This window comes from Chionomys nivalis, chromosome 21 (assembly GCF_950005125.1).
Source record: "Chionomys nivalis chromosome 21, mChiNiv1.1, whole genome shotgun sequence".
NCBI classification, from domain to species: domain Eukaryota; kingdom Metazoa; phylum Chordata; class Mammalia; order Rodentia; family Cricetidae; genus Chionomys; species Chionomys nivalis.
The window spans coordinates 42,588,618-42,604,301 of NC_080106.1; the positions used below are offsets into that span (position 1 = coordinate 42,588,618).

The 15,684-nt window shown below is 44.8% G+C and overlaps 1 protein-coding gene across 1 annotated transcript in view; it reads right to left on the reverse strand.

Annotated features, from left to right (window-relative positions):
* The window catches only part of Clgn (calmegin), a 32,826-nt gene that overhangs the window by 16,468 nt on the left and 674 nt on the right, over window positions 1-15,684 (reverse strand). Inside the window, exons 2-5 of the mRNA XM_057753925.1 lie at window positions 11,388-11,540; window positions 10,179-10,255; window positions 9,588-9,646; window positions 7,026-7,167 (exon numbers count right to left, since the gene is read on the reverse strand). Coding sequence (XP_057609908.1) covers window positions 7,026-7,167; window positions 9,588-9,646; window positions 10,179-10,255; window positions 11,388-11,531 — 422 coding nt within the window. The 5' untranslated portion in view covers window positions 11,532-11,540. The remainder of the gene's footprint in view (window positions 1-7,025; window positions 7,168-9,587; window positions 9,647-10,178; window positions 10,256-11,387; window positions 11,541-15,684) is intronic.

A 15,684-nucleotide genomic window follows, 5' to 3' on the forward strand; every position in this document is an offset into this window, starting at 1 on the left:
TTTTTTTTACATGAAGTGAAACAAAGAGATGAAAAGTATAGAAACTGTACACAATGCTGATTATTTACAAACGACTATCTTCAGGGACAAGATGAAAAAAGAAAATGGCATACACAACCTTCCAGCTTAAACTCAATTGGTATACACATTTGAATCAAAAACAGAGAAAAGAAAAAAGAAAGGAAGGAAGGAAGAAGACTATGAGCGAGTCTGCATAGCTTGCAAGCCTGTGGGCACCATCCCTGCCTGGCTCCTTCCAGGCTGTCCGCAGGAGGGCTCCAGGCCCAGACTTTCAAGTGGGAAAGCCCTTAACTGCTTCTAGATTCTCCCACCTGTCCCACTGCCCCCTGTGTGAGCACAAATCATTTAATAAGCTTTGGATCTGTTTGCTCACCTATGATGTGGGACGTGGCCCTCAACTGCTTAAAGATATTAAGGGTATCTCCATGACAGGGAAACAAAGGCTCAAACACATCACATTCTGTTAAGGAACTTAATAAAAACAATTTAAAAAAGTTTCAAAATCAAGGAAAGTGTGTTTCTCTGAAAGCATCTGTTTCACTTGACCCACAGCTTGCCAGTTTCTTCACAGGCTCATATCTCTGTAATGAAAACAGAAGAAACAATGCCTGGTCTGGCTTAAAGGTTGACATTTTCAGGAAAATTAAATAGAAAAGATTACTGTATTCCAGGTGACTCCAGGAAGAAGGGTCCTCCAGGAAGGCAGACGCTAGAGGAACACCACAAACTGGTTCTATAGACAGGAGCGTGGCTTTGCTGTCCTGTCATGCTGAGGCTCAGCCACTGTTCATTTCTTATCCTGCAAACTTTCTGTTTCTGAATATTAGCTCTGCAGGGCCTGCCTGCCTCTCAGATACTTGGGAGGTGGAGACAAGGAGGACCCTGAAGTGAAGTGCAGCCGGGCAACTTGGTGAGACCTTGTTACAAAATAAAAAGTACAATCGGGGCAGGGATCTTAGAGGCAGAGCACTGCCCAGCACACGCTAAGGTTTGCCTTCCATTCCCAGCACCGTCAGAAACAAACCCACAAACAAATCGAACATTAACTTGCTAGCATAAATCATACACAGTGGACTGGGGTGGGGGCGGTCAGCAAAACGTCTGTCGTCATATAAGGAGACTGCTGCGAAATGTCCAGCCAACAGGAAACCGAGAACACAGACACAGTATCTGTGTAAGTCGGATTTCTCAGGAGTATCATTTACCAAACATTCTACGAAACAGTTAACAGGAGAAAACTAACTTAGATGGTCAGCCATACCTGGGGAAACAATATTAAAGCTACAGAGGATTTTTATATGTAGGACTTCTTAAAATCTTTCATGGGCTAACGTGCTTTCTTCTTAGGCTAGGCCATCTCTAATTTTCAAAGGCTGTATGATCACACAGCACATAGAAGCTGGATGTTTCTTTGAGACCCATGCATGAACTTTACCTGCTGGGTATCCCTGTCTGAAATCTGAAATGCTCTAAAAGCCAAAGCACTTTGAGTCACACTTGGTCAATCAAACTGTTTCAAATTTCAGAGCAATAGATAGTTCTAAGTGCTTTGAGGACTGAGAGAAATTTAAAACAAATCAAAAACACAGAAAAAATGCTAATTTATTGGAGTTTTTGAGGCAGAGTGTGGAGCATACTAGAGACACAATAGAGATATAAAACGGAGCGCCGAGACAGCCCCAGGAAGGGTAGAAGCAGACAGCATCCAGCATCCCATCCCTCCAGCCTAGACCAACTTTAAATCCAAAGAGGCTTCAAGAAGTGGAGAACTGGCCAGTGGGAGGCTTCCAAGAATGCCAGCTAATGCTGTGGGCACTGACCTATTTGCTACAGAAGAAGCCTACATGCAGCCTTCACAACCTCACCTCAGCATAGGTAACTGGCAAGAAATCCACACCACTGAATTACCCTTTAAAAAAAAAGTGCCCAACTCATACAGTGCCAGGCCCTGCCCAGACTTCTGATCAACGGCTCCATTCTAGAACTTGCTCAACTGTGGTCCCACAAAGCAGCTGAGCAATTCCAGTTCCACACCCATCCACCCTCATCCTGGAAAACAGAAAAAAAAACAAATCCTGCCTTAAACAGGATTTTTAAAAAGAGGCTGAGGCAAATCAACCCGCAGACCCTGGAAGGCTCTGGACATCCGCGTCCACTTCGAGCACCCACCTCAGTCCACCAAGGTCCTGCCAAGGAAGCAGCGGTCAAGCCTGGACACTGGTGGGCATCTGCCACCATAACCAAGAGTATCCACTGCATCCTCCCAGGCTCTTCAGACTGAGACCGCATGACCTTCAGCTGTCCAACATGGCCTGTGCTACGGCCCCAGAAATCAGTGTGTTCCCTGTCCCTACTGCTGAGAGTGACACACCATGCCTGGATCATCTGGAGCATCTCCACACCCACTAAAACAAAACAAACAAACGAAACACCAAAGCTGAGGAAGCTACCTGCAGCTGCATGCAGTGCAGAACGTGCTCCATCTGAAAGAGCTGCAACACGCTGACAGTGACCTCACAAACCCCAGCCACCTAAGTCACTGAGATACCTGCAACCACCGGTTTTATAGTTAAAGATGCTACATGACACCACACTACTGTGCCCACGTGGGACTAAAGCCAGCGTGGCCTACCCAACCAGTATCTAGGATTCATTGCCAGGAAGATGCAGTTTACTGCAAAAGCCGCTGTGTGGAGGCAGACGACCTGGATTCTAGGGTGCTCGAGGACTCCAGGGAAATCCACCTGGATAAAACTGTGTCTGAAACACATGATTCTTCAAGTGTGAAACATCTCAAGAGGAATTTCATGAAACCACGAGAGAAAGGCTCTGTGCGCGCTGGGAAGCAGATGCTGTAGGGAAAACCGCACAGGCCCCGAAAGCGAGCGAGATGGAGAACTCATGGAGGTTACAAAAGCAAAAGCTAAAGACTGGCAATCAAGAACACCTTAGCCAGCAGAGCTAGCCTTTCAAAACAAAGGGAAAAGAATCACTTCCTAGGGCAAACAAAACCTCTGTCAATTCAGCACCAACAGACCAAGCCTTACAAGAAATTCAGAAGGGAGTCCTACTTTGGAGGCAGAAGAACGATAGTGACCAACAGAGAAGCACATTAAAACATAAAACTCAGACCACACACACACTCACACACACATTTAAATAATCAGAGATGAATAGCAAGAGAGAAGTCAAACAACAAAAAATTACAAAACAAAAATGTATTGACAAAATTAGAGAACCCCTGGTAACAACAGCCTTGAATAGCAACAATTTAAACTCCTCAAGAAATGTTAGACTTGCTGAGTAAATTTAAGAGAAGTGAACTAAACAAGCAAACAAACAACGTCAAAACCCCTAAAACACAAGAAGAGGAGCTAACGATTTTTCACATATGAAGAGGTTCACAGAGGTGGAACACAAAAAGATTTGCCATTCAGCGGGAAGAGGACAGTCTGCTCACATCAGGCAGGAGGGACTTGGAAAGGAGACAATCACTGTACCGACAAAGGGGTCAGTTAGAGGGAATGGAATCCCAAGCAGTGTGGGTGTGAACTGGAGACTTCAGCACCACGTGTATACAGAAAACACAACTAGATTACAAGGAGAACCAGTAATTGCGGGGACACTCCTACACCCCCCAATTTAACAATGAACAGATCATGTAAGCAAACAGTCACTGGATTTAAACTATTCCAGACCAACCAACAGTTACAGAGTGCGTCCCCAGCAGCTGCAGAAACACATTCTTCCTAGTAGGACCCAGGGCTCCCTCCAGGAGAGACCACATGCTAGTACAAAACAAGTCACACAAATTAGAAATAATTATTCATCAATTAATGTTTGGGCTATATGAAACATTCTTGAGCAAAAAGAAAAAAATCTCAAAAGTCCTATTAAAAATATACGCACGATTTTAATCCCAGCACTCGGGACTCCGAGGCAGGTGGATCTCTGAGTTCGAGGCCAGTCTGGACTACAGAGTGTGTTCTAGGTCAGCCAGGGCTACACAGAGAAACCCTGTCTCAGAAAACACAAAGTGCAACATGCTTACACAGATATTTCTCAAAAGAAGAAACACATGAACAACAGTGTAGTAAAAGGCACACGTGGTCATAAATCAGGAAAACAGCAAAACCTTACCCCAGGTGGAAAGACTTTAATGGAAGCAAAAACTAAAACAAAAACCCAACCAGCAACAACAAAAAACCCAAACAAACAAAAAACAAAAAACACCCAAATAAAACTGCTTACGATGTCAAACAGGGCAATTTTACGTATTGGTGGTAGAATGATATATTAATACAGCCACTATGAGAAATGGCACTAGATTTCTCAAACGGAACCCAGAACTGTACTGGAGCCATCCGTCAACACTCCCAGGACTGTGATCAGTGTGTGAGATGCCTGCACGCCCAGCCTTCGCTCCCAGGACTGTGATCAGTGTGTGAGATGCCTGCACGCCCAGCCTTCGCTCAGCACCATATTCTCTATGGCCACGATGCAGAATCAACTGAGGTGACCGCGGATGTTTGGATAAGGAGGAGGTGGTCCGTATGCTCAACAGAGTACTGCTCAGCCACTTAAAAAGATTAAACTTTTATTCACAGGGACACGGCTGGGACCATGGGACATCACATTGAGTAAAATAATCCCGGCAAAAAACCTGAAGATATATAAGACATGGTCTCGCTCCTTTCGGAAGTAAAATATTGATTTTATAGAGGTGAAAAGGAGTCGAGGAAGGAAAGAGAGAAGATGAAGATCAGGGACTCAAACACACTCAGAGGAGGAGGACTACAGAACACTCAGGAGGAGGAGGAGGACTACAGAACACTCAGGAGGAGGAGGAGGACTACAGAACACTCAGGAGGAGGAGGAGGACTACAGAACACTCAGGAGGAGGAGGAGGAGGGGGACTACAGAACACTCAGGAGGAGGAGGAGGACTACAGAACACTCAGGAAGAGGAGGAGGAAGAGGAGGGGGACTACAGAACACTCAGGAGGAGGAGGAGGAGGAGGGGGACTACAGAACACTCAGGAGGAGGAGGAGGGAGGACTACAGAACACTCAGGAGGAGGAGGAGGAGGGAGGACTACAGAACACTCAGGAGGAAGAGGGGGAATTACAGTACACTCCACAAAGGCAGGCAACTATAGAAATCTTCTTCTAGAAAGACCCAGAAGGAAAGTCAAGACACAAAGATGTGATAAGCGTTTAAAGAGACAGAAAGGTGAATTTCCATTACACAGTGACTGTAGCAGTCAAAGCATTTCAGATCTCAGATTAGGTGTGCTCCACACATACATGTTCGATATGTACTGATATGTATTGACATGTATCGACATGTTTTGGCATGTATTGACATGTACACAAACTGCAAAAGGCGTCATAAAGTTCAGCAAAAATCAAGTGCCAATTAAAGCATTTAACATCAAATATTTTCATTTCAGCCCATTTGACTACTTTTTGATTCTTGATCGTCTTTAAATTTTCAAAACAATCATTTCACAGTTTTGGAAATTTTTAGATGTATTTTTCTGTTTGTGTTTTATCTGGCAGACAACATTTTCTCATCAGTAACTCATACAGAAAACACTCCATTTATCCCTGACAACTTGAATTTTGTATTTGTTTTCTGCACATCCCTTCCCAAATGAACAGTGCATTCATAAAGTGATGCTCCTTACAGCTAACTTCCTAACTTTTAAGAGACTGAGAGTAAGGCTGCTTTAAAGCCTCAAGGAAGGGTGGGGAGATGGCTCAGTAGTTAAAGTGCTTGACACCCCAGCTTAAGGACCAGAGTTCAGATCCCCAGAACTCATGTAAAATACTTAATAAACATGGAGGCCAGCCTCAGAATGTGGAGGCAGGGGATTCACAGGGCAGTCTGGCTAGGGAGACATGTTGCAGATCGAGAGACTCTGACTCAGAGAATTAAGGTGAAATTGCATCAAGGATGATGCCAGCATCAACCTCAGGCTCCACAGGCTTACACATACACATATGTACAATTGCACTCAATGCCCCTGCCCCCTGCCCCCTCCCCCCTGCCCCTGCCCCCTGCCCCCTCCCCCCTGCCCCTGCCACCTCCACACACACCACAGAGAGGAAAAAAAGTAAAAGAAAGAAATTACCAGCAAAGCCAAAAGCAGACCAAACCCTAATTAGTAGCAGACAATAGCGATGTGGACCCTGGCCCCACTAAGTATTTGTAATGTTCTTGTAGTCGGTTCAGTGAGCAGGGAAGCCCTCCTTGTCTTTACGTAGTATGGAGTGGTCACTGAAACGGGTTCATCTAGACTAGAGCTTAATCCCGGAAAGGGAGGCTGCTCACTGCATGGGCAGAGAACTGAGGGTCTGGAGGCCCGGCAGGCACCACTGCTATTTCCGTAGGACGCATTGACCTGAGGCAGTTTCAGGCACAATGTGGCTCACCAGTGACCTGGATAGGGAAGTTTTCAGAGCTTCATTTTGGCTTTACAGCACTGCAGGAGAGAGAAGGTTGGGGATTTACAGCCGACCTGGGGCAGTGCACTTGCAAATCACCTGGTTGATGGCAGTGTAGTGAAGAGGAGGTCTCTGGCAGCGTGGGGCTTTGTGGGCAGACACTGATGTGCAGACAGGGTTTCCTCCTAGAATCAGTCTGCAGCCTTGAGTGGCTAGGCATGAACAGGTCATAAGCTGGCCATGCTCATGGTTCTGTTCTGAATGTCCTAGGACCTACCCTATCAGCAAGGAACTAGAAAAACTAAGATAAAGGTGTGACTTCACCATCCTTCATGGTGACAGAATTGTGTGTACCGGACACGCGATGTATAGTTTATCACTAAGCCGTTTGTCCCCCAGAGACCAGGGTGTGGTTATGGGTGTGTGCATTTGTATATGGACCTGGAAAGGGAAATGTGGATTTTTTTTTTTTGTTGTACATAGCAGCAAAACCTGACATACATTCAGATGCCGAATTATACCAAACTAATACCAATTAAAAAGTCTTAAAACTTACTGAACTATCAAAGGCCTATCAGAGAAAATAAAGGGTTTATCGAGGACGGCAGCTATTGCGTGGTGCTTGGCCTTAGACTTCAGAACCAGCCCTCGGTCGCCGGGCACCTGGTCTTCCTTTAGCTCCTCGATTTCCCATCTTCCTAAAGGAGAAAGCAAAGTAAGTAAGTGAGCGAAGACGCACAGAAGATGGCCTCCCAGCAGTCCTGAGCAGTGCTCTTTCCCGTGAAACTGACTACGGAAAAATAAAACCAAATAATGCACCAGGAAATAATATCTGCGGTTTGTAGTTCCCTTCCTTTCCCCTCTCCTTCCTCCTCCTCATTTCCCTTTTCATCTTTCCCTTCCCCTCCACCTCTCACTCCCCCGCCCCATATCTGTCTCCCCACCCTTTCTCTTCCTCTCTCTCTCTCCTCCTTTACTTCCCACCCCTCCCCTCCCCTCCCCTTCTCTTTTCCTTGCCAGTGTTCAGAAACTGATTTCATTTCGTTAGTCTCAACTCGGAAGACTAATAAATAACACGGCAGGTACACTTCTAAAATGGGTGCAATTAGGTTTTCTTGACGTACTTTCAATAAAACAAATGATAAAATACAGTTTGTCTCATAAGGTCTGTGAATGCTGACTTTAAAAAACAGTGTATAAAAGCAAGCGCCCTTCCTGTCCAAGCGCACCCTTTTGACCAAGAGCAAAGTTTGCCTTGTAGGACACTTAAAATAAGATGAAAAAAAAAACCACACAAAAATAAGATGAGCTATTTAAAAACTCCTATGAGACAAGCTGAGCAGCCTGCCCCAGGGTGGAGCTAACCGACTAGGAAACCAGGCAACACTTAAAGCATCTTCATGGGCAGCTGCTCTGCGCAGGTACTTCAACTGCGCTGGAAAACTATCTCACCAGGCAAACCCCGCCCCGGTTAAGTCACGTGACCGAGAGAGCTTTGGGCCAGAAAGCAGCAGCACCCCAGAGAAGCACTAGGCCAGCCAGTAACAAAGCCCAGCTGGAGCTCTGGACTGGGAGTTCAGCCTTCGGATCTGAGTGTTCCTGCCTTGAGACCATGTGGCTACACAGCCCTGCTGACTGGAGTCCCAGAGTTCTGTGTTGGACATCACTCTGTTCTCTTTTAAAACAGGGGGGAAATCAACTTATCTTAATTTCAAAATTATATGTTTGAAAATTATGCATGTTTTGTTCCAGCTAAGCTCAACTCAGCAAAAGCTGGTGATTTTGCTACGATGTTTCAACTCACAGTGATTTTTATGGACACTAATTAAATCACTAATGCTCGAGACTGCTTTTTTCTTTCTAAAAACAACGCAACTGCCACAACTCTTATGATCAAAGCAGCCTGAGGTTTAGTCTGTTGTTTTGTATGGACTTTTGGGATTTAAAAAGAAATCTTAAAGATTTTCGAGAGCAACACATTGTAAGAGTCTGCTCACATTGCACTCAGAGAGCTCTGGCAGGGGATCGCATGACTGAGGGCAACCTGGGGGACATAGTAAGACCCACCTTAAAAATAAAAGCTAGCAGGTCTCCCTAAAGCACACCCCCATCTTATGCTTTTACAAAGTGAACATTTGGCTTGCTTTTTCTTAAAAAAAAAAAGACTGTAAAGTGCTTAAACACAGTTGCTTAAGTCAAACATTCTGGGTTTTAGTGATGCCGGGTTTATTGGATTATTTTTAGCAGTGTATTCCCTAGACTCATCGTTTCTTTAAGGGGAGCAGTTCTATAAACGGCTTTAGATTGGCCTTCACATGGTCCATGTGGTGTGTACACACACGTGGTGGCCGGAGAGAGTTGCTGGGATGGAGGACAGTTTGTATAGGTGAAGGCAGGCACAGTCAACATCTTACACAACAGAAGCTGCGAGAAGGAAACTGACAGCGGAGGTCTGTGGCCCGTGCTGAGTCTGAGCTCTAGCCGTATACTTGTGTGACGCCCCCATCCTGGTCCCCTGTGTGCTGAGTCTGAGCTCTAGCCGTATACTTGTGTGACGCCCCCATCCTGGTCCCCTGTGTGCTGAGTCTGAGCTCTAGCCGGATGCTTGTGTGACACCCCCTATCCTGGTCCCCTGCAGCACAGGACACAGGATGCTTGAGGAGGCTGCTTCTAGACCAGAAGGCAGACAGTCCTTCTGTCATTCTCCAAGTAGCCTTTCTCGGGAAGAAAATATGACCCTGAAAGACACTTCCACAGCCGAGCCTGCAGACAGCCTCACCAGGGACCCTGTGGATGATGGGCAAGGCTGAAGCTGAGGGCTGCAGAGGTCATAATCCACCTCTGCTCTTGATCTATGAGTGCCCAGGCTTGAGGTCAAACATCCAGAACAGCACCGTGCAAGCTAACCCCCTTGGGTCAAAGTCCAGCTAGATTTAAGAGTCAGAAACTGGCTCAATCAGGCAATCCCTGCAACACTGAAGAGGAACAGCGTGCAAAATCGAGCATTGCATTGTGAGGGCCAGGTGGCCCTTGTGACCAGCATAATTTAACAAAAATATAATCTCAAAAGCTAGTGAACATGGGCTACTGTTATCTAATATTTAAATAAGTATTTTACCATCATATATGGAAATTTCTGAATCCTTATCATCCTTCTTTGCTTTTGATAAGACCCACCTGTAAATAAAGGTGAAGACAGATATTTGCCATTAAAATAAGATTTGCAATTTATAGATAAAATGAATGTAAAAATTCAAGATATTACCCAACGTAATCAGTTTTCATTCAAAATGAATTAGTGTCAAGAAGTTAGCCAGTTAATCTAGTCTGTGCATACTCCCAGGAAGAGTCTGCTCTTCCATATCGGTGTGGGAGTGAGCTCAGTCTCGGAGTGGGAAATGGGGTGGAGCACATAGCTAACGACTAGTAGAGGCTCTGGAGCATTCTAGCCAGTGGTGTTAACCAGCACAGATAGGCACACCATCGCTATGGCTGCAATAGAAGCTCGGGGAACAACCACTGTTAATGTCTGCCCTAGAGAACGAGGAAATGCTGTGTGTTTTCTTTGCATTGCGAATTTGCGTCTCTCTTTGTATAAATACGTAGCTTAAAATTATTCTACCAAGACACAGGAGAGCCATGCTCAGAGACAAATAGCTTCAGGAAACCCGTCGAGTGGAAGTAAACGCTCTCTTGCAGGAGTACTCACCCAGCCAGCCTCCCACTGTCAAACGTTTCCGTAAAGTAGACTTCTCCTATAGGTAGAGGTGTCTTATATTTAATAGTCTAGAAAAGAGATTTTTTAAAAGCCAAAGTTATTGATTTTTGCAAATATCTGAAGTCATCCTGACAGTTCAGAACCTAGTACACGGTGCACATTGACAGTAGAGACTCCAGGTGGCACGGGCTCTTGTTGCAAAGCTCTTGTCTTAGTGATGTCATAACGACACCTGCCACTTTGTATAACTGATGTCTGGGAATATAATGTTGGGTGTTTTTCCCCCACATCTTGTCATCTCACCAAATACACTTATGAGGGGTTAGCACACATGTCCATGTTTTAAAGATTCAACTTTTAAAGACCCCCATTAACAGGGTATTTGCTCCAGATGTCGGTTTATTAAGCTTTACTTTGTAGATTATAGGACTAGGTTTCAAAAGAAATACCTTTGCAGAGATTGAAATTTAAACGGGAGCCAAAATATTCACGACAAACAAATATTAACACTTGTATTTCTGTATTAAAAACTCACTGAAGATGAGATGAAGCAATGGAATCTGTGAGAACTTCCTATTTATGACCTGGGCCCTTCAAACAGAGGCTAGCATGGAAGGAGAGTAGCTTCTGGTCATCGCAGGATTACATGTGAATACACTCAGTGTGGAGGCTCCAGATGGTTCAAGTAGATGAACCAAAACCTCTGTAAAGTCCCAAGGCGCCTGCCGATCACCACATCAGGACACACACCTTGACAGCTGAGGCAGGGTCCTGGCACAGCCCCAGTGAAGCCACCTTGTCACTTCTGCCTTTAAAATCCGACCTCCTTGTGTGGTACTTTCTACCCACAGAGAAATAGAAGCCACTTCTTTACTTATTGAAAAACCACAAGTTATGTTTTTCCGTTTTGTCTGGAAAAGTCTGATATCGTGAGAACTAGAACTAAAGGCCTTTGTCTTTGCTAAAGAACTCGGTCCTCTTTAACCAGCAAAAGCCTCCCAGACTCGCTGAGCACAGCTCGGGCGGTGTCACAAACAATTTCTGCTGTCAGCACTTGAAGGACACTGATGGAAAAAGCAACATTTTCCTACGCCCTGAGAAGACTGACCCCGTCAGGAGGAAGGGGATGTGTCTAGAGAGACCCGCCACTCCTATGAGCACGGGAAAAAGAGCTTACAACTCACGTCTCAACCGTCTTACCCCTGAGGAAGGTTCGTCTTCTTTAATATTACTCTCTTCTGAATTCTCACCCAAGTCTTCCACCTCAACACCGTCACTCACGAATTCTGCATTGACAGCGATGGCCAGAAGACCCAAGCACAGCCCAACACCTTGGAAATGCATAGCGACCACCTGTGGAATTAAAGCAGCCAGTGAAAAGTCAGGCATGGATGCCGTGTGATAAGAACCACAGGAAGAATCAACTTCTCCTTTATTCTGGGAATGCTTTCATTGCCAGCAACATTATTTAAATTAAGCCTTGGACAAGTAAAATAACTTCAAATTTTCAGTTCTAAGTTTTCTTCCAAAATCAAAAAGTGAATGTATAAAAATATAAAGATTTTGCAACAGTGTCTATCAAACGCAAATAATATGTTGATTCATTGAAAAGAAAAAAGCTACAATGATCCCTATATTTTCACTTATATTATTTCAAATAATGTAGCTTAAGTATATGCAAAATTAGACATTTGATAATTACAAAGCTGGAGTCCGCTTACATCTAAACACCAAAAACTAAGGGATTTTTACATTTAACATAGGAGTGTTTGCCAAAAATCAAATTCCATGCTGTAGCAGGTTGTCTGCCAGGAACCTCGCTCTTTCTATAATTCCATGGTCATCACATGATTATCTGACCACAGGTCTCTTCAGACGCTGCATAACTGCTGTCCCTTCTGCTAGGAAAAATGCCAAACACAGCCTGCTGTCCTCTTAACAGAACGGCTTGCTTTATGTAATTATGTTCTCACCCGCTCTCATTAGCACATGCTAATTCAAGATCTCCCCCTAGAGAGATTGGTTCAAAAGCGGTCATACAATAACACATCATCATCTTGTATGCTACTCTTTCCTCAAAGCTAACATCAACATGGGGACATTTTTAAAGTAGAGTCTTAGAACTCTAAAACTGTTCAGACAATAGACAGCTATGGACATATATGGGACCACTTAAGAAAGATGGAGCAGACAGGGATGGTACTCCAGTCACCAGAATTGCTATTATTGACCATTGAAACCACATAAATGGGAGGAACTGGAATCCCCACACACTGTTGAAGTGTGTCAAGGTACCATACCAACAGAGGTGGGAAATAATATGGCAGGTTTCAACACGACCCAGGGATTCCACTCAAGGATAGCCAAAATAAAACTTATATCCTCACAGATACTCAGATACAAGCCATGAAATCAGCTCAGATGTAGAGCTATTCAAACGCCCAACAAGTCATGCGCTTACAGACACAAGCTGAAGCACTCGTCTCATGGAAAAGCAACCAGCAACAGAAAGAGACAAAGCACGCATACAATGCACAGATGCAAAACTATTATACCTAGGGAAAAGCCAGCTAGGGAAACTGTTGTGCCATTTCATCCTAGGGAAATGAGAAAACAAGAACTGGAGAACAGATGAGACACCAGCTAGATCAGGTGATACGGCTTGGGGGCAGCTAAAGAGCACTTAGGGTGATGAAATAGCCAATATTAAAATTTGGTAATGATTACCCAACTCTAAATATAATTACATAAAATAAGAAGCCGAACTTGATAGTATATAAATTATATATCATTAAAACAGTTTATAAAACATCACACACCTACCTAGTTCAACTGACACAACCCCTTTTCAGATCAAAACTTTGATACCTAGACCAGATAAGCTTGATTTCTCCTAAAGGTTGAATGTATACTTTGAAAATGCACATTTTCAAAACCACTAAACAGAAATCTACCTTAATAGGTGCTTTCTGTATTCAGATACTGCCATCTTTATGGAGAGACAAAACACACACGGGTAAATAAATAGATGTAAAAAATTTTTAAAAGAGTATCAATATGACTTTAGGACTTTCTGGATGGTAGTATTGTCCACTTAATAGAACCTAGACTCACAAAGAGGAGAGCTTCTGGGCAGGCCTGCACACGGGGATTTCTGGGCAGGCCTGCACACGGGGATTTCTGGGCAGGCCTGCTCACGGGGATTTCTAGCATGTGTTGATTGAGGTATGAAGACCCATTCTTAGTGAATGGGCTGGGCTCCAAACTGGAAGGAAAAGGATTGAAAGTGAGCTGAGCACCAGTGTTCATCTCTCTCTGCTTCCTGACTGCAGGCTTCTCTCTAGCCGCCATGCCTACTCAGCAACACAGACTGTGGCCCTGCAGACTGTAAGCCAGAAAAAGCCTTCTCTCCTTAAGTTGCATTTATCTAGTATTATGTCTCAGCAACAAGAGAATTAATAAAGGGGATATATACCTGATCACTTGATCATATGACAATTCCGTTTTTAATTTCTGAGATGCTTCTACAGTATTTCCCACAATGCCTGTGCTCAGGGATCCAGGGCTGTCTCTGCCTCCCCAGCACCGGGACTGGAGGCCTTCACCACCACGCTTTGCTGTCGTCCTGTATGTACTTTTTGCTTCTTCCTGTGAAAGCTATCTGAGGATTCCCGAACTCTACACTTCAGAGATCACTCTTCAGTTCCGAGGAGTTATTCATTCTCAAAGATGACTCAACACCTTCTTTAATTTGAACTTGCTCTTTCCTCTGAGATGAAATATGCTTACTGTGCCCATCAAGATGGCCCGAGAACCTAGGTCAATCCCCAGGACCCACATCAGAGAGAACTAATTTCCCAAAGCTGGCCTCTGACCGCCACACACGTGCCAAGTGTTCGACCACCCAACCCACAAATAAATGTAATTTTTAGTTTTGATTTTTGAGACAGGATCTCTCTGTTTAGTCCTTGCTGTCCTAGAACTTAATGTGTAGACCAAGCTGGCTTCAAAATCAGAGATATCTGCCTGCCTCTGCCTCCCGAGTGCTGGGATTAGGGGTGTGCACCACTGTGCCTGGTTTATTTCCCTTTTCTGTAACATCACCTCTAGTTGCCAAAGCGGTCCTACATGTATGGACTTGGGCTGGGAAGGAGTCCACCAGAAAGGAAAGCAGAACTGTCAGAGTACAGCGCCATGAGTCCCCGGGGTCTCTGGTAACCAATCTCATTAGGAGGGCGTTTGTTCATTCCTCAGCCATCGTTAGGGACATGACCTCCCTGACAGATATTCCTAGCTGTCACTGTGTCCTTTCCACTCTCGCTAACCTTCAGAACCAGCCCCTGCCTTCTTGCAAGCCTGGCGTTTCCTAGCAACAATTCTTAGCCTGGACCCTGCTTAAACCACTGTCAGTAGTTCTTAGCACAGATCGCTTCTTCCAAGACTGAGTCTTCATTCTGAGTATTCGCCTACATATTTTTTAAGACTTTAATTTTGTATACGTGTGCTTCTGCTGTGTTGTTATATAAACATATGCATGGGTATCAGAGGAGGTCAGAAAAGAGCATCGATGCCCTGGAACTGGATTTACAGGTTGTGAATATCTGACATGGGTGCTGGGAACTGATTCCAGGGCTTCCGCAAGAGCAGTGTGTGTTCTCTCCAGCCCAGACCTTCCCTTTTAAAACACTCACACTCCTATAAACGGCTCTCCTCATAACTGAGGACTTTTGGCTATGTTGAGGTCCTTCGCTGGCTGAGATATTGGGCATGGTTGGGGTACCTGGGGAGTGAGGGTAGAAACCTGACTCACGTGGCTTCAGAAGCTCACTACAGAACGACAGTAGCCGCTTCCTGACCTTGCTGCCTTCACAGAGGCTGGCCAGTGGCTAGCACTGCTGTCCAGAGGGCAATGGGCCTGGGCAATCACTCTGGGCCTCTTCTCACCTGCGAAGTGAGAGGCTTGAGTGACCGGAGCTGAAGTCCTATCAAAGCCGATGGGGCCCGCTTTCTAATTACACAGTCAAGAAGGAAAATTATCAGGCGCTGAAAGAATCCTTGACACAATAGCATCCATCAGGGCCATCCATCAACAACACGTGCCACACACTAGAAACCTGACCGGACTAGAAAAGCACAGGGCACAGGGTCGACGTGACTAGATGATCACACCAATAGACGAGGACTAGAAAGCCGTCAAAATTACAACTACCGAAAGGAGGGCTACCAGAGAGAGGTAAAAATTCCAGGGCAAGCAAGCAAGTAAACAAAACAAAACACCACGATTTACTATTTTATGCATCGAAAAGTTTCAATATAAATTAATCATGTTCCAAAATGTCTTCCCATTGAACGTTGTTTCGCCTAATTTGTCTGTTTCTGTTTTTAACCTTCTGTCTCCAGCACCCAGCTTCCTAGTCATTTATTTTTTAACCCAGAACAAACCTCTGCAGAGCCTCTCCCTCCTGGGTGGGGCAGATGCCACTTACGTTCACTAAAG